The sequence below is a fragment of the Pseudoliparis swirei genome, chromosome 24, assembly GCF_029220125.1.
Source record: "Pseudoliparis swirei isolate HS2019 ecotype Mariana Trench chromosome 24, NWPU_hadal_v1, whole genome shotgun sequence".
NCBI lineage: Eukaryota > Metazoa > Chordata > Actinopteri > Perciformes > Liparidae > Pseudoliparis > Pseudoliparis swirei.
In genome coordinates this window covers 82,501-100,167 of record NC_079411.1, presented here as the reverse complement: position 1 = coordinate 100,167, position 17,667 = coordinate 82,501, and the positions used below count along the sequence as shown (strand labels likewise).

At 48.4% G+C, this 17,667-nt stretch overlaps 1 protein-coding gene across 1 annotated transcript in view; it reads left to right on the top strand.

The window, feature by feature from the left end:
* The first annotated feature begins 1,588 nt into the window (after positions 1–1,588).
* Positions 1,589–17,667, top strand: part of lpar2b (lysophosphatidic acid receptor 2b) — a 20,035-nt gene continuing 3,956 nt past the window's right edge. The window contains exons 1-3 of the mRNA XM_056409847.1: positions 1,589–1,826; positions 15,372–15,728; positions 16,754–17,245. Of these exons, the coding sequence (XP_056265822.1) occupies positions 15,473–15,728; positions 16,754–17,245 (748 nt within the window). The 5' untranslated portion in view covers positions 1,589–1,826; positions 15,372–15,472. The remainder of the gene's footprint in view (positions 1,827–15,371; positions 15,729–16,753; positions 17,246–17,667) is intronic.

Here is a 17,667-nt window from a genome sequence, read left to right as displayed (position 1 = left end):
AGGCTGATGATAAAACAATATTAATAATATAATAGCAGCAAAACACATATATATATATTATAGATATATAATATATATGTATTAGATATATAATATATATATATTTATAATATATCTCTGATATATAGATATATTATATATCTATAATATATATATCTATAATATATATTATAGATATATCTATAATATATTATAGATATACAGGACTGTCTCAGAAAATTAGAATATTGTGATAAAGTTCTTTATTTTCTGTAATGCAATTAAAAAAACAAAAATGTCATGCATTCTGGATTCATTACAAATCAACTGAAATATTCCAAGCCTTTTATTCTTTTAATATTGCTGATTATGGCTTACAGCTTAAGAAAACTCTAAAATCATATCATAAAATTTTAATATTTCCTCAGACCAAGTAAAAAAAAAGATTTATAACAGCTGAGTGTTTGTCAAGGCTCAGGAAACCCTTGCAGGTGTTTCGAGTTAATTAGACAATTCAAGTGATTTGTTTAATACCCTACTAGTATACTTTTTCATGATATTCTAATATTTAGAGATAGGATATTTGAGTTTTCTTAAGCTGTAAGCCATAATCAGCAATAAATCAGAATAAAAGGCTTGCAATATTTCAGTTGATTTGTAATGAATCCAGAATGCATGACATTTTTGTTTTTTTAATTGCATTACAGAAAATAAAGAACTTCATCACAATATTCTAATTTTCTGAGACAGTCCTGTATATCAATAATATATATATATTGATGACAAAACAAAATATTCTAAATATAAATAATAATAATACTTTATGTTTGAATAAAATATTACAAGTTTACAACACGTATACAATATAGGACATCAAAATAATTCAGTGGAGGAGGAGAAGGAGGAAGAGGAGGAGCCTTCAGTCTCCTTCAGGTCATCAGGACTACAGACACATAAACAACTAACACAAGTTACAGACACACACAAGTTACACACACACAAGTTACACACACACAAGTTACAGACACACACAAGTTACACACACACAAGTTACACACACATGTTACACACACACAAGTTACAGACACGCAAGTTACACACACGTTACACACACACAAGTTACAGACACACAAGTTACACACACAAGTTACACACACACGTTACACACACACAAGTTACAGACACACACAAGTTACACACACACAAGTTACACACACACACAAGTTACACACACAAGTTACAGACACACACACAAGTTACACACACAAGTTACACACACACACAAGTTACAGACACACACACAAGTTACAGACACACACACAAGTTACACACACACACAAGTTACAGACACACACACAAGTTACAGACACACACGGTCTGTTTATGTATATATATATATTGTTTTCACTTCTCCTTGTTTCTATTGTTCTTGTTTTTTATTTCATTTCTTTTCTGTTAAACTTCGTCACTATAATTAATATAGTTCTATTAATGTAGTTTAACTAACACTTTATTATAGTTCTTTATACTGGAGGAGGAGGAGGAGGAGGAGGAGGAGCAGCCGCCCCCCCCCAGCAGCGGAGGAGGAGCCGCACCCTTTTCTCCGCGCAGATCCCTCCGCCAGGTAACTGCCGCCCAAACTACACCGGAAGCGACGCCGGCCGCGCGCACAGGACTCAGCACCGGGTCCACAGGGTCGAGCAGCGGGACCGGAGGAATGAAGCCCCGGCACCGAGCCAGCCCATAGGTCGCTCCGGTTCCATCGGTCGCGGTTCAGGTGCGCCGGGTCCACCTCGACCCGGATCCGGATCCACCGGATAAACCACTTCACGGAGCAGCGGGACGAGGTGAGTCCGGTTCCTCTGGACCCGTGGACCGGAGTCTGCTGCGTGTCTGCTGCCCCCCCCCCCTGGAGGCTTGGGTCCGAGACCCGGTCTGGCCTCGGGTCCCGTGAGGCGTTCGAGGGTCCCGTGAGGCGTTCGAGGTCTAACCGAGTCCGTTCAAAGTCGCTCCCACAGCTCACCTGAGTGTCATGGCGCAGGTGTTCTTCCGCTGGTGTTTGTCTTTGAGGAGCGACAGGCGGCGTTCTTAGAGTACAAGTACACAAAGTAAAGTACACAAGTACACAAAGTAAAGTACACAAGTACACAAAGTAAAGTACACAAAGTAAAGTACACGAAGTACTCGAGTACTCGTCCATCCGGTTTACAGACATCAGGTTTTACTGTTGTTACTTTTTGTGCTTTTAATCAGCAAAACAATGAATTCCTGAACAGAAAAGTCAGATTAATGTATGACGTCACGTGATCAGTCTGACGCATCTTCATCATCATCCTCTTCATCGTTTAGTTTCATTTGATTCAAATTCTTTTGTTCAATGAAATGTGTCTTTGAGTGTTCGAGTCCAGGTCTACATGTCTTCAGGTCTACATGTCTTCAGGTCTTCAGGTCTACATGTCTTCAGGTCTTCAGGTCTACATGTCTTCAGGTCTTCAGGTCTACATGTCTTCAGGTCTACATGTCTTCAGGTCTACATGTCTTCAGGTCTTCAGGTCTACAGGTCTACATGTCTTCAGGTCTACATGTCTTCAGGTCTACATGTCTTCAGGTCTTCAGGTCTACATGTCTTCAGGTCTACATGTCTTCAGGTCTACATGTCTTCAGGTCTTCAGGTCTACATGTCTTCAGGTCTACATGTCTTCAGGTCTACATGTCTTCAGGTCTACATGTCTTCAGGTCTACATGTCTTCAGGTCTACATGTCTTCAGGTCTACATGTCTTCAGGTCTACATGTCTTCAGGTCTACATGTCTTCAGGTCTTCAGGTCTACATGTCTTCAGGTCTACATGTCTTCAGGTCTTCTTCACAGACTCATATCAGGGTTTTTCCTGGGTCAAAATGGGTCTTCGGTGCTCCCAAAAAAAAATCTATATTGCCATATCACAGAAATTAGCAGACATCTATGTATTATTTATTTTTTTCATAAATAATGGAGACAATGCTTGAGGAAATCATTTTGCTAAAATAGATCGGCTAATAGTTTGACAATTAGAGATGCACCGATCAGGTTTTTGGTGCCGATCACTGAAATCAGTATCTGCCGATCCGATAATACCGATCACGGTGTTGATTGAAGCATTCTATTTATTGTGGAGCATTATTGCCTCGGACTATGAGGAAATACAGATATAAAGCAACTCAAACATGAAAGAAATTACAGATTTCATTAAACATTTAGGACTTTTACTTTGAAAAATGTCCTAATTGATACATTAAAATAGTTTGATTGCTATTGTAGGGGATTTCAGATATGTCTGGAACACATCTGCATCATTCATTTCCTGGAACTCTTGGGGAAATCTATATACAGGACTTTGTTTAACATACAAAAGTCTGACTTATTTTTAGAAACTCTTCCTTGGTGCAGTAACAATGTTTTAATGTTAGCATAATTTAAGCTAAATCTCAAATGATTTCTAAAGATACAAAATCAGTTCATTGTTTACTTTTATATGTTAGTGTATGATATGTCGACATCTTATTTTGAAAAACGGATGTTGTTTCACGTGGTTCTTTCCGCTAACTCTATCAAACCCCTCTCTGCTCCCGATGGAATGTGTTTAGCGTGAGCATCTCTAGGGGCTCAGAGCCTCAGACATGTGAGAGTCGGCTGAGTCGACCCAGAGATTCAACTCGGGGGACGGGGAGCCGCTCGGTGGTGAGGATCCCCTCTGACCTCTGACCTCTCACTCTGCGGCCCTCGCCGGGCGCATCGTCTCCGTTGCGCGGCGATTGAAACGTCTCTGATAGTTCTCTCAGATGTTACGTCATCTGATCGGCCGTTTTGAGAACGCCGATCAAAACCGATAATGGGAATATCGGCCGATCAGATCGGTGCATCCCTATATAGTCCAGGTGTATTGGTGCAGGTCAGCTGGTGAGTGACCAGCAGCTGGCCGCTCTGTCCATTCACCTCACAGCATTGATCAGACAAGAAGACACGCTTATCAACTCCATTACTATTGATCCAAACAGAACGAGGGTTTGGCTGGAGACGACTTGAAACATACTATTGAGAACATATTCGCTGACATGCACGTGATGAACAGTTTTTTTTTTTCATCGCAGACTTTTTTTGCCTAAGGCGCTCGGGATTTGTCATAGGCGTTCGGGAAAACGGCTTAGGCGCCGCCCACATGTTCTCTATGCAGGAAAAACCCTGATTATGTAGTATACACCTGAGTTTGTGCCCTCTAGTGGCGTAATGGTGTCGGTGTCTTCAGGTGGCTGGGGTCTGCTCTCTGTCGCCCCCTGGTGGCCGTTTCCTTGTGGAGATTTTTTTAAACAAAAGATAACATGATTTACAGCATAAATATCTCTTTATTATAATAGACTCTACTGGTAGTGAATAGAGTCTACTGATAGTGAGTAGAGTCTACTGGTAGTGAGTAGAGTCTACTGGTAGTGAGTAGAGTCTACTGATAGTGAGTAGAGTCTACTGGTAGTGAGTAGAGTCTACTGGTAGTGAGTAGAGTCTACTGATAGTGAGTAGAGTCTACTGGTAGTGAGTAGAGTCTACTGATAGTGAGTAGAGTCTACTGATGGTGAGTGGGAGTCTACTGGTGGTGAGTAGAGTCTGCTGATGGTGAGTAGAGTCTACTGATAGTGAGTAGAGTCTACTGGTAGTGAGTAGAGTCTACTGATAGTGAGTAGAGTCTACTGGTAGTGAGTAGAGTCTACTGATAGTGAGTAGAGTCTACTGATAGTGAGTAGAGTCTACTGGTAGTGAGTAGAGTCTACTGGTAGTGAGTAGAGTCTACTGGTAGTGAGTAGAGTCTACTGATAGTGAGTAGAGTCTACTGATAGTGAGTAGAGTCTACTGGTAGTGAGTAGAGTCTACTGATAGTGAGTAGAGTCTACTGATAGTGAGTAGAGTCTACTGATAGTGAGTAGAGTCTACTGGTAGTGAGTAGAGTCTACTGATAGTGAGTAGAGTCTACTGATAGTGAGTAGAGTCTACTGGTAGTGAGTAGAGTCTACTGGTAGTGAATAGAGTCTACTGGTAGTGAGTAGAGTCTACTGGTAGCGAGTAGTCTACTGGTAGTGAGTAGAGTCTACTGGTAGTGAATAGAGTCTACTGGTAGTGAATAGAGTCTACTGGTAGTGAATAGTCTACTGGTAGTGAGTAGAGTCTACTGGTAGTGAGTAGAGTCTACTGGTAGTGAATAGTCTACTGGTAGTGAATAGTCTACTGGTAGTGAATAGTCTACTGGTAGTGAATAGTCTACTGGTAGTGAATAGAGACTACTGGTAGTGAGTAGTCTACTGATAGTGTGCAGTGGCGGCTGGTGACATTTTTTTGGGGGGGGCGCAGTTTAAATATCACTCAACAATGAGAAGAAGAGAGGTTTTGAGTAGAATATAGTAAAAAACAAAGCTTTATTTAAAGAACACAGCGTGCTCAACACGGTCCAATAACAACTATCAACACACTGTAACTTTGAGCATGAGAGGTTCAGAGCAGCTTTAAGGAACATGGGGTTGGGTTTCAGAGGTTTGCAAAATAAAAGAGTTTCACCGTCACATGAAAGAGGTTCAGAATAGAGTCAGAAAGATCACATGTTACATTGGGACAGAGCAGACCCACTACTGTAAAGACAAGTAGCTCCTCTCTTTAAAGTGGTCACTTTACTCTCTGGTTAAAGTCATGTCTGTAACCTGTTTCCATTATTCTGGAGGGAATGTGTCTGTTTTTCAGAACTTCTTCGTTGTGTTTCGATGCAGTTCGGTCTCCTTCTGCTGACTGTAAACAGGGTTAGCTTCAGGCTGTTAGCGAGTTAGCTCCATGCTCTTAGCTAGATAACTGCGGCAAGATTCGTGCTTTACACTTGTCTGAAGCTCTGTAGATCCCTCCCCCCGTTGTAGTCCAGAGAGTTTCAGTCCCAGGACTTTGGTATAACAGACAGGGGAAACAAAAAAACGAATTACTCATGGAGCATCCAGCTAACCAGCTCCGGTTAGCATATCGGCTTGAGGAGAATCTCCAGGTGTACGTCCTGCTGCAGAATTTTTAAATCCGGATGTTCGGGTCCCAACTCTTTCAGCCTCTTCTTGTCAATATCTGACCGTCGATTGAAAGGTGTTTGGTGTAGAGATACCACAGAGTTTTCAGTCGCCGACGCCATACTAACATAAAGCTTCTGCTAGCTATGTTTGCTCGCGTACCTCCGTGGAGCTCTGGGCAGCAGGGTTGCCAGGTCTGTGTGACACACCCAGCCCAAAAACCAGCCCAATATCAGAACTCAAAATATGCCCGTGCCAAACCATATACACTGCTTTTAAAGTCCAACAGCATTGCTATCATTGCCAAATGTATTGTAATATCTACAAAGTAACAACATATGTTTAGTTTGCCAGCATTAAAAGCAGTTTTCCCTAAACAGTTATTTCACCTAGGTCCTAAAATGGCCTTGTGTAATTAAATACAGTATATTATCATAAATAAAATGCGTGTACGTGCTTCTGGAGTCAGTTTGGTAGGATTTGGGTATGAATAAATTATTTCATTTAAAATATGGATTTTTATTTAAAGATATTCATGTGATTTGCATGCAAAATAGGTCTACCCGAACCAAGGACAAAAAATTCAACCCGCGCAACACTTCAAAAGTAGCCCGATTCCGCAGGAAAACCGCGGACCTGGCAACACTGCTCTATGGGCTGAGGGAACATACGGGTCTCTGATCTGCCGAATAATCCAATCACGTGACCAGTGGCCATGGCGCACATTTTTGTGACCCAAGATTCACGTTTCATCCGCCAATGAGAAGCCGTCCTTGCCGAAACGACTGAAATGTTTTCTCGATGCGTCACGCACATTGGGCGTTGTCCCGAAAAAGGGAGGGCTTCTCTCCGTGATAATGGCGATATATTATATTTTTTCACATTAACTTAAGTGGTTGTTGACAGGCTGACGGTCTCCCACACACATTTAGCGCGTCAACACGGTTTATTTACTATTTAAAAAGATTTGGCATATAATGTTTTTTGACAGGAAATTTTTTTTTTTTTTTTTTTTCATCTCAAAATTTTAAGAGGGGCGGCGCCCTAGCGCCCCCTATGGACGAACCGCCACTGATAGTGAGTAGAGTCTACTGGTAGTGAGTAGAGTCTACTGGTAGTGAATAGTCTACTGGTAGTGAGTAGAGTCTACTGGTAGTGAATAGAGTCTACTGGTAGTGAGTACGTCTACTGGTAGTGAATCTTTATCTTTTGGACAAAACGGACGTTTGAGGACGTGGTCTAGTGGTCTAGTAGGTTTAGTGGTCTAGTGGTCTAGTAGGTTTAGTGGTCTAGTAGGTCTAGTAGGTTTAGTGGTCTAGTAGGTTTAGTGGTCTTCGTGGTTCAGGCTCTACTTTCAGCAGCTGATCTGAAACGTTTGATTCTCATGTAAATGTTCTGAGCCCTGGAGGACTCTGACCTCAGGTCTCATGAGTAGACCCTCAGGTCTCATGAGTAGACCCTCAGGTCTCATGAGTAGACCCTCAGGTCTCATGAGTAGACCCTCAGGTCTCATGAGTAGACCTTCAGGTCTCATGAGTAGACCCTCAGGTCTCATGAGTAGACCCTCAGGTCTCATGAGTAGACCTTCAGGTCTCATGAGTAGACCTTCAGGTCTCATGAGTAGACCTTCAGGTCTCATGAGTAGACCTTCAGGTCTCATGAGTAGACCCTCAGGTCTCATGAGTAGACCCTCAGGTCTCATGAGTAGACCTTCAGGTCTCTGACGCCTGTGTGCCGGATGCGGTGGTTCCACTTCCTGTGGTTCCACTTCCTGTGTTTGCAGCTGTGTGTGTTCGTCCCTGAAGCCTCAACCCGTCTGCTCCCTGAGGGCCACGGCATGAAGACCCCGAGGGCCCCGCAGGAGACCAGCAGGGTCCCACAGAGCCAGCCGTCCACTGAGGGGCTCAACATCTTCAGGTGCCACGTGACGTCCTCAGGTGCCGCGTGACGTCCTCAGGTGCCGCGTGACGTCCTCAGGTGCCGCGTGACGTCTTCAGGTGCCACGTGACGTCCTCAGGTGCCACGTGACGTCCTCAGGTGCCACGTGACGTCCTCAGGTGCCACGTGACGTCCTCAGGTGCCACGTGACGTCCTCAGGTGCCGCGTGACGTCCTCAGGTGCCGCGTGACGTCCTCAGGTGCCGCGTGACGTCCTCAGGTGCCGCGTGACGTCTTCAGGTGCCACGTGACGTCCTCAGGTGCCGCGTGACGTCCTCAGGTGCCGCGTGACGTCCTCAGGTGTCGAGTGACGTCCTCAGGTGCCACGTGACGTCCTCAGGTGCCACGTGACGTCCTCAGGTGCCGCGTGACGTCCTCAGGTGCCGCGTGACGTCCTCAGGTGCCGCGTGACGTCCTCAGGTGCCGCGTGACGTCCTCAGGTGCCACGTGACGTCTTCAGGTGCCACGTGACGTCCTCAGGTGCCACGTGACGTTCTCAGGTGCCACGTGACGTTCTCAGGTGCCACGTGACGTTCTCAGGTGCCACGTGACGTCCTCAGGTGCCACGTGACGTCCTCAGGTGCCACGTGACGTCCTCAGGTATGATATAATCCGATGTATGAGGCGGTTTAGTGTTGGTGGTCCTCGGTGTTCAGGACCTTCAGGAGGAAGTGAGTCTCACACGAGGACTCGCTTCCTGTGTGTGTGTGTGTGTGTGTGTGTGTGTATTGCGTAATAGCGAGGCGTGTCTCTTCTGAACGCACCACGTTTTTGAAAGGCAGTTGAAGGCTTTGTGTTGGACCTGTTGGGACCTGTTGGGACCTGGTCTGGTGGAGGCTCCTCTGCACCGACCGGTCGACGACGTCATGAAGAGACATAGAAGAAATATCTGCTTCATGATGATGAAACCAGAGAAATGACGATGTTATAACGCTACTTAAGTAACGACGCAATGTTATCTCGATGTTTTTACATGTGTCTCGATGTCTACCCGAGTCTCGATGTCTCTACCCGAGTCTCGATGTCTCTACCCGAGTCTCGATGTCTTTACCCGAGTCTCGATGTCTTTACACGTGTCTCGATGTCTCTACCCGAGTCTCGATGTCTTTACCCGAGTCTCGATGTCTCTACCCGAGTCTCGATGTCTCTACCCGAGTCTCGATGTCTTTACCCGAGTCTCGATGTCTTTACCCGAGTCTCGATGTCTCTACCCGAGTCTCGATGTCTCTACCCGAGTCTCGATGTCTTTACCCGAGTCTCGATGTCTCTACCCGAGTCTCGATGTCTCTACCCGAGTCTCGATGTCTCTACCCGAGTCTCGATGTCTCTACCCGAGTCTCGATGTCTCTACCCGAGTCTCGATGTCTTTACCCGAGTCTCAATTCAATTCAATTCAGTTTATTTGTATAGCCCAATTTCACAAATTACAAATTTGTCTCAGAGTGCTTTACAATCTGTACACATAGACATCCCTGCCCCAAAACCTCACATCGGACCAGGAAAAACTCCCAAATAACCCTTCAGGGGGAAAAAAAAGGGAAGAAACCTGCAGGAGAGCAACAGAGGAGGATCCCTCTCCAGGATGGACAGATGCAATAGATGTAATGTGTACAGAAGGACAGATTTAGAGTTTAAATACATTCAATGAATGTGACAGAGTGTATGAATAGTTCATAGTAGGCATATTCCGCGATGGAGACCCCCACGATCCATCAGGCAGATGGCGGTGGGGAGGAGGAGTGGGCGGAGTCTCAATAGTGGGCGGAGTCTCAACAGGACAGTGGCGTAGTCAGGAACAGGAATTCCACAACCCAAACCTCGATGATCCATCAGGCAGATAGGATCTATGCCGTCTCATAGGGTCCGATGACCCCATGAGACGTGAAGTCAAAAGGACTCCGGGGAGAAAGCAGAGTTAGTAACGTGTGATTGAGAGATGAACATTCATCCTTAAGGAGAGAAAAAAGAGGAGATAGGTGCTCAGTGCATCCTAAACGTCCCCCGGCAGCTATAAGCCTATAGCAGCATATCAAGGGGCTGGACCAGGTGAACCTGATTCAGCCCTAACTATAAGCTCTGTCAAAGAGGAAGGTCTTAAGTCTACTCTTAAGCGAGGTGGCTGTGTCTGCCTCCCGGACTGAAATTGGAAGCTGGTTCCATAAAGAGGAGCTTGATAACTAAAGGCTCTGGCTCCCATTCTACTTTTAAGACTAGGAACTACAAGTAGTCCCGCATTTAATGAGCGTAGCTCTCTAGTGGGCAATATGGTACTACAAGCTCCTTAAGATATGATGGAGCATCACCAATCAAGGCTTTGTAGGTTAAGAGAAGAATTTTAAAAGTGATTCTTGATTTTACTGGGAGCCAGTGCAGAGCAGCTAGTGCAGGAGTGATGTGATCTCTTTTCTTAGTTTTAGTGAGAACACGAGCTGCAGCATTCTGGATCAACTGGAGGGACCTAAGAGATTTATTAGAGCAGCCTGCTAATAAGGAGTTGCAGTAATCCAGTCTCAAGTAACGCGTGAACCAATTTTTCTGCATCTTTTGAGACAAGATGTGCCTGTTTTTTGAAATATTTCGTAGATGAAAGAATGCAGTCCTTGAGATTTGCTTTACGTGGGAGTTAAAGGACAAGTCCCGATCAAAGATAACGCCAAGATTCTTTACAGTGGTGTTGGATGCCAGGGCAATGCCGTCTACAGAATCCACATCACCAGATAATTGATCTCTGAGGTGCTCAGGGCCGATTAAAATTACTTCGGTTTTGTCTGAGTTTAACATCAAGAAATTGCAGGTCATCCATGTTTTTATGTCTTTAAGACATGCTTGAATTTTACCGAGTTGGTTGCTCTCCTCTGGTTTTATCGATAAATATAGTTGAGTATCATCTGCATAACAATGAAAGTTTATGGAGTGTTTCCTGATAATAGATAGATAGATAGATAGATAGATATATACTTTATTAATCCCCAAGGGGAAATTTGTCGAGTCAGTAGCAGCAACACAAGAATAAAAATAAAAACACAAAATATAAGAAGGGTTAGGGTGATCTGGCAAGAGGTGAACTGTTGTAGAGCCTCATAGCCGTCGGCAGGAATGTTCTCCTGTATCTCTCCTTGTGGCAGCGGAGCGTGAGGAGACGTCTGGAGAAAGTACTCCTCTGTCCCTGTAGGAGGTGGTGGAGAGGGTGGTCCGGGTTGTCCAATATGGACACCAGTTTCTTCAACGACCTCCTCTCCACCACCTGTTCCAGGTGCTCCAGCTGGCAGCCGATGATGGAGCCAGCCTTCCTAACCAGTTTGTTAAGGCGGCTGGTGTCACGGCTCGATGCTGCTCCCCAGCAGACAATGGCAAAGTGCAGCACACTGGCGACAACCGACTGGTAGAATAACTCCAGCATCTTGCTGCACACGTTGAAGGATGAAGCTTTCTCAGGAAAAAGGCGACTCATCCCTTCTTGTACACAGCGTTGATGTTGGCCTTCCAGTTCAGTCGGCTGTCGATGGAGGCCCAGGTACTTGCTCCTCCACCATGTCCACGTCCTCCCAGGACACTCAGAGGTGTAGGAGCTGTCGCCTTCCTCCTGAAGTCCACCACCATCTCTCTGGTCTTGGCCACGTTCAGCCGCAGGTGGTTCTCATCGGCCCACTTTACAAAGTCACTCACCACTGCCCTGTACTCCTCCTCCCGTCCATCCCTAATACACCCGACCACTGCAGAATCATCAGAGTACTTCTGCAGATGGCATGACTCCGTGTTGTACTGGAAGTCACTGGTGTACAGGGTGAAGAGGAAGGAGACAGAACAGTTCCTGTGGGGCTCCAACATCACTGACCACCGTTCCAGACAGCACGGCCCATTCTGACAAACTGTGGTCTGCCTGTGAGGTAGTCAGTGATCCAGGAGATGGTGGACGCGTCCACCGGCCACCGCAGCTTCTCACTCAGCAGCAGTGGCTGGATGGTGTTAAATGCACTGGAGAAGTCAAAAGTGACTCTCACAGAGACATCGGTTCCATCCAGGTGCGACTGAGCTCGTTGCAGCAGGTAGATGATGGCGTCGTCCACTCCCACATGAGGCTGGTAAGCAAATTGCAGAGGGTCCAACGATGATTTCACCTGCGGCGGAGGTGGGCCAAGACCAGCCTCTCCAGCACCTTCATCACATGGGAGGTGAGGCGACGGTCGGTAGTCGTTGAGGCCAGATGGTGTTGACTTCTTTGCGACAGGGACCAGGCACGACGTCTTCCACAGCACCGGGACTTCCCCCAGCCTCAGGCTGAGGGTGAAGAGGCGCTGCAGGACACCAGACAGCTGGGTGGCGCAGGTCTTTAGGACCCTGGGGCTGATGCCATCAGGACCTTCAGCTCTGCGCTGGAGTAGTTTCTCCAGCTGTCTTCTCACCTGGTCAGTCGTCACAGAGAGAGGGAGGGTGGAGGAGCCCATTGTTATTGAGGGCTGGGTGGACGTGCGGCTGAGCAGGGGGACCAGAGGGGGAGGAGGTGTTGGGGAGGTGTGATGTGTGGAGGAGGCGGGGGAGGGCTGTGAACTGAACCTATTGAAAAAACAGTTCAGCTCGTTGGCCCTCTCCAGGAGCCCCTGGCTGTCTCCTCCCACCTTGAAGCCAGTTATCTGCTTCATGCCAGACCACACCTCCCTTGTGTTGTTCAGCTGGAGTTTGGCCTCCAGCTTCCTCCTGTAGGAGTCCTTGCCCTCCTGAGCTTCACCTTTAGGTTGCGCTGGGCTTTCCTCAGCTCATCCCTGTCTCCAGACCTGAAAGCAGCTTTCTTCATGTTAAGCGCCTTCAGGTCCCTGGTGATCCAGGGCTTGTTGTTGGGGAAGCAGCGCACAGTCCGTGATGGGATGGTGGTGTGTTCACAGAACTTGATGTATTCCGTGATGCAGTCGGTCATACTGTTGATGTCCTCCCGTGCGGTCCACACAGCACATCCCAGTCCGTTGACTCGAAGCAGTCCTGTAGGCGTCGTTGGCCTCCATAGACCACCTCCTCACAGTCCTGGTGGTCGGCAGCCTCTTCACCAGAGGAACATACCTGGGTGTCAGCCGGACCAGGTCATGATCAGACCTGCCGAGGGGAAGGGCAGTGGCGCTGTATCGTCCTTAGTATTAGCATACAGCAAGTCCAGAGTTTTATTGTTCCTAGTTGGGCAGTCTATGTATTGATGGAAGGTTGGCAGAGCTTTATCCAGTGTGGTGTGGTTAAAGTCACCAGTGATAGCCATGAATGCTCCAGGCTGATGATTCAGCAGAGCAGCCACAGTCGGGTGGATGGTGTCCACAGCTTCCTCAGCGTCAGCTGATGGCGGCACGTACACGACAACCAAAATGGCGGACGTGAACTCTCTCGGCAAATAATGCGGCGCATCCCCACGGCCAACAGTTCAATGTTCGGCTACAGAAGCGCTCCTTCACGCACACATGGTCCGGGTGGCACCACCGTTCATTCACATAAACAGCGATCCGCCCCCTCTTCTTACCGCTCTGTGTAGCGTCTCTGTCAGCCGAACAGTCCTGAAGCCGGGCAAAGGCGCTGTGATCCGGATAGTCCGCGTGCAGCCACGTCTCAGTGAAACACAAAGACTGCTCTCACGGAAGACCCTCTCGGTCATTACCAGCGCCGAGCTCATCCGTCTTATTCGCCAAAGACCTCACGTTCCCGTTATGATCGGCGGTGCGAGGGTTTGTATCTCCTCGTTTAGCCCTCCGCTTGACACCCGCTCTGCAGCCGCGAGCCCTTCTCCGTAGCTCCAGCGGGATCACAGGTCTTTCTCCAGGCAGAAGCTTGGCCTGCACAGCGCGATCAGCTGAGCGCGAGTAGACGGTCCCGTCATTGTTATGCTGCGGCTCACCGATACTCACGACAAAGTGAACAAAAGCCACAGTAGAAGTATCGAAAAAAGTAGTTATGGTCCAGTGTCCGACCGTAACTAAGACAAACGTGAAAGAAAGAAGAAAAAGAGAGGAAAAGTGCAAAAAAAAGACAATAAAATAAAAGCAAAACGCCACTACTGAAACAAGCAGCCGTTGGCACAGCGCTACCCAAAGGAAGCATGTATAAGGTAAATAAAATTGGTCCAAGCACAGAACCTTGTGGAACTCCATGATTAACGTTGGTGGTTATCGAGGCGTCATCGTTTACAAATACAAACTGAGATCGATCTGATAAATATGATTTAAACCAAATTAGTGCCGTGCCTGAAATGCCAATCGACTGCTCCAGTCTCTGTAACAGGATGTCATGGTCAATGGTGTCGAATGCAGCACTAAGGTCTAACAAGACCAGGACAGAGAGGAGTCCTTTATCTGCTGCCATTAAGAGGTCATTTGTAATTTTCACCAGTGCCGTCTCGGTGCTGTGGTGTTTTCTAAATCCTGATTGAAATTTCTCAAATAAACTATTATGATGTAGAAAGTCGCACAACTGATTTGCGACCACTTTCTCAAGGATCTTGGAGAGGAAAGGGAGGTTAGAGATTGGTCTGTAGTTAGCCAACACCTCTGGATCCAGAGTGGGCTTCTTCAAGAGAGGTTTAATAACAGCCACTTTGAAGGAGTGTGGTACGTGGCCTGTTAGCAGAGACACATTGATAATATCTAATAGAGAGCTGCCAATTAAAGGCAAAATGTCTTTAAGCAGCCTCGTCGGGATGGGGTCCAAGAGACAGGTAGACGTGTTCGAAGTAGAAACCGTTGAAAATAATTGGTCACGGTTGATGGGAGAAAAGGCCTCCAAATATCTCGATGTCTCTACCCGAGTCTCGATGTCTCTACCCGAGTCTCGATGTCTTTACACGTGTCTCGATGTCTCTACACGTGTCTCGATGTCTCTACCCGAGTCTCGATGTCTTTACCCGAGTCTCGATGTCTCTACCCGAGTCTCGATGTCTTTACCCGAGTCTCGATGTCTCTACCCGAGTCTCGATGTCTTTACCCGAGTCTCGATGTCTTTACCCGAGTCTCGATGTCTTTACCCGAGTCTCGATGTCTTTACCCGAGTCTCGATGTCTCTACCCGAGTCTCGATGTCTTTACATGTGTCTCGATGTCTTTACCCGAGTCTCGATGTCTTTACCCGAGTCTCGATGTCTCTACCCGAGTCTCGATGTCTTTACCCGAGTCTCGATGTCTTTACCCGAGTCTCGATGTCTCTACCCGAGTCTCGATGTCTTTACCCGAGTCTCGATGTCTTTACCCGAGTCTCGATGTCTTTACCCGAGTCTCGATGTCTTTACATGTGTCTCGATGTCTTTACCCGAGTCTCGATGTCTTTACACGTGTCTCGATGTCTCTACCCGAGTCTCGATGTCTTTACCCGAGCCTCGATGTCTCTACCCGAGTCTCGATGTCTTTACCCGAGTCTCGATGTTTCACAGATCGTAGCCCCAGACTGAGCCGGTCCCCGGATTGCGTGCAGCGCCGCGCTCGGCCACAGGGGGCGAGCCTGAGCCGCCCCGTCCGCAGCGTCCTCCTCGTCATGGACACGGACACCGAGGACACCCCGGGGTGCTACCGCAACCGCTCCATCAGGTTCTTCTACGAGAAGAGCGGCAAGAACATCAGCGACCACTGGCGCAGCCGCGACTACGTGATCGTGAGCCTGGGCATGGCGGTCTGCTTCATCGTCATCTTCTCCAACCTGCTGGTCATCGCCGCCATCTTGAAGAACCGCCGCTTCCACTTCCCCATCTACTACCTCCTGGGGAACCTGGCTGTGGCGGACCTGTTCTCAGGTAGGACTGTCCCTAGACCTGTTCTCAGGTAGCACTGTCCCTAGACCTGTTCTCAGGTAGACCTGTTCTCAGGTAGGACTGCCCCTAGACCTGTTCTCAGGTCGGACTGTCCCTAGACCTGTTCTCAGGTAGACCTGTTCGCAGGTAGGACTGCCCCTAGACCTGTTCTCAGGTAGGACTGCCCCTAGGTCTGTTCTCAGGTAGGACTGCCCCTAGGCCTGTTCTCAGGTAGGACTGCCCCTAGTCCTGTTCTCAGGTAGACCTGTTCTCAGGTAGGACTGCCCCTAGACCTGTTCTCAGGTAGGACTGTCCCTAGGTCTGTTCTCAGGTAGGACTGCCCCTAGGTCTGTTCTCAGGTAGGACTGCCCCCAGGTAGGACTGCCCCTAGGCCTGTTCTCAGGTAGGACTGTCCCTAGGTCTGTTCTCAGGTAGGACTGCCCCTAGGTCTGTTCTCAGGTAGGACTGCCCCTAGGCCTGTTCTCAGGTAGGACTGTCCCTAGGTCTGTTCTCAGGTAGGACTGCCCCTAGGTCTGTTCTCAGGTAGGACTGCCCCTAGGCCTGTTCTCAGGTAGGACTGCCCCTAGGCCTGTTCTCAGGTAGGACTGCCCCTAGGTCTGTTCTCAGGTAGGACTGCCCCTAGGCCTGTTCTCAGGTAGGACTGTCCCTAGGTCTGTTCTCAGGTAGGACTGCCCCTAGGTCTGTTCTCAGGTAGGACTGCCCCCAGGTAGGACTGCCCCTAGGCCTGTTCTCAGGTAGGACTGCCCCTAGTCCTGTTCTCAGGTAGACCTGTTCTCAGGTAGGACTGCCCCTAGGTCTGTTCTCAGGTAGGACTGCCCCTAGACCTGTTCTCAGGTAGGACTGCCCCTAGACCACGCACCTTCAGTCCTCGTGTTCACTGAGCAGAGCCTGAAGGCACCGTGTAGCTGGAGAACCTCTCTGGTTCTCCGTTAGCCGTGCTGCTAACGTAACTAGCTGTCCCGCCTTCCTGGCGGTGCGTTCAAAGCCCTGTGCCTGTGCCCCCTCAGGCGTGTCCTACCTGCACCTGATGCTGCACACGGGCCCCTGGACCATCAAGCTCACCAAGTACCGCTGGTTCGTGCGCCAGGGCCTGGTGGACACCAGCCTGACGGCGTCGGTGCTCAACCTGCTGGCCGTGGCCGTGGAGCGCCACCAGACCATCTTCAACATGCAGCTGCACAGCCACATGAGCGCGCGCCGCGTGCTCATGGTCATGGTGCTGATCTGGCTGGGCGCCATCCTCATGGGCCTGGTGCCCACCATGGGCTGGCACTGCCTGTGCGACCTGGACCGCTGCTCCACCATGGCGCCGCTCTACAGCCGCAGCTACCTGGTGTTCTGGAGCGCGCTCAACCTGCTCACCTTCTCCGTCATGGTGGCCGTCTACACGCGCATCTTCATCTACGTGCGGCGCAAGAGCCGCCAGATGGCGCCGCACACCAGCGCGCCGGCCAGGGACCCGGTGCTGGGCCTCATGAAGACCGTCTCCATGATCCTGGGTGAGGAGGAGGAGGAGGAGGAGGAGGAGGAGGAGGAGGAGGAGGAGGAGGAGATTCTATTATATTCCTCAGTCGTTTTTTTTAAACGTGCAGATGTAAAACCCTTAGCGAGTCCTGACAGGAAGTGTGTGTGTGTCTCTCTCTCTGTCTGTGTGTGTGTGTGTCTCTCTCTGTGTGTGTGTGTGTCTCTCTGTGTGTGTGTGTGTCTCTGTGTGTGTGTGTGTGTGTGTGTGTGTGTGTGTGTCTCTCTGTGTGTGTGTCTCTGTGTGTGTGTGTCTCTCTGTGTGTGTGTCTCTGTGTGTGTGTCTCTGTCTGTGTGTGTGTGTGTCTCTGTGTGTGTGTGTGTGTCTCTGTGTGTGTGTGTCTCTGTGTGTGTGTGTGTGTGTGTGTGTGTCTCTCTGTGTGTGTCTCTGTGTGTGTGT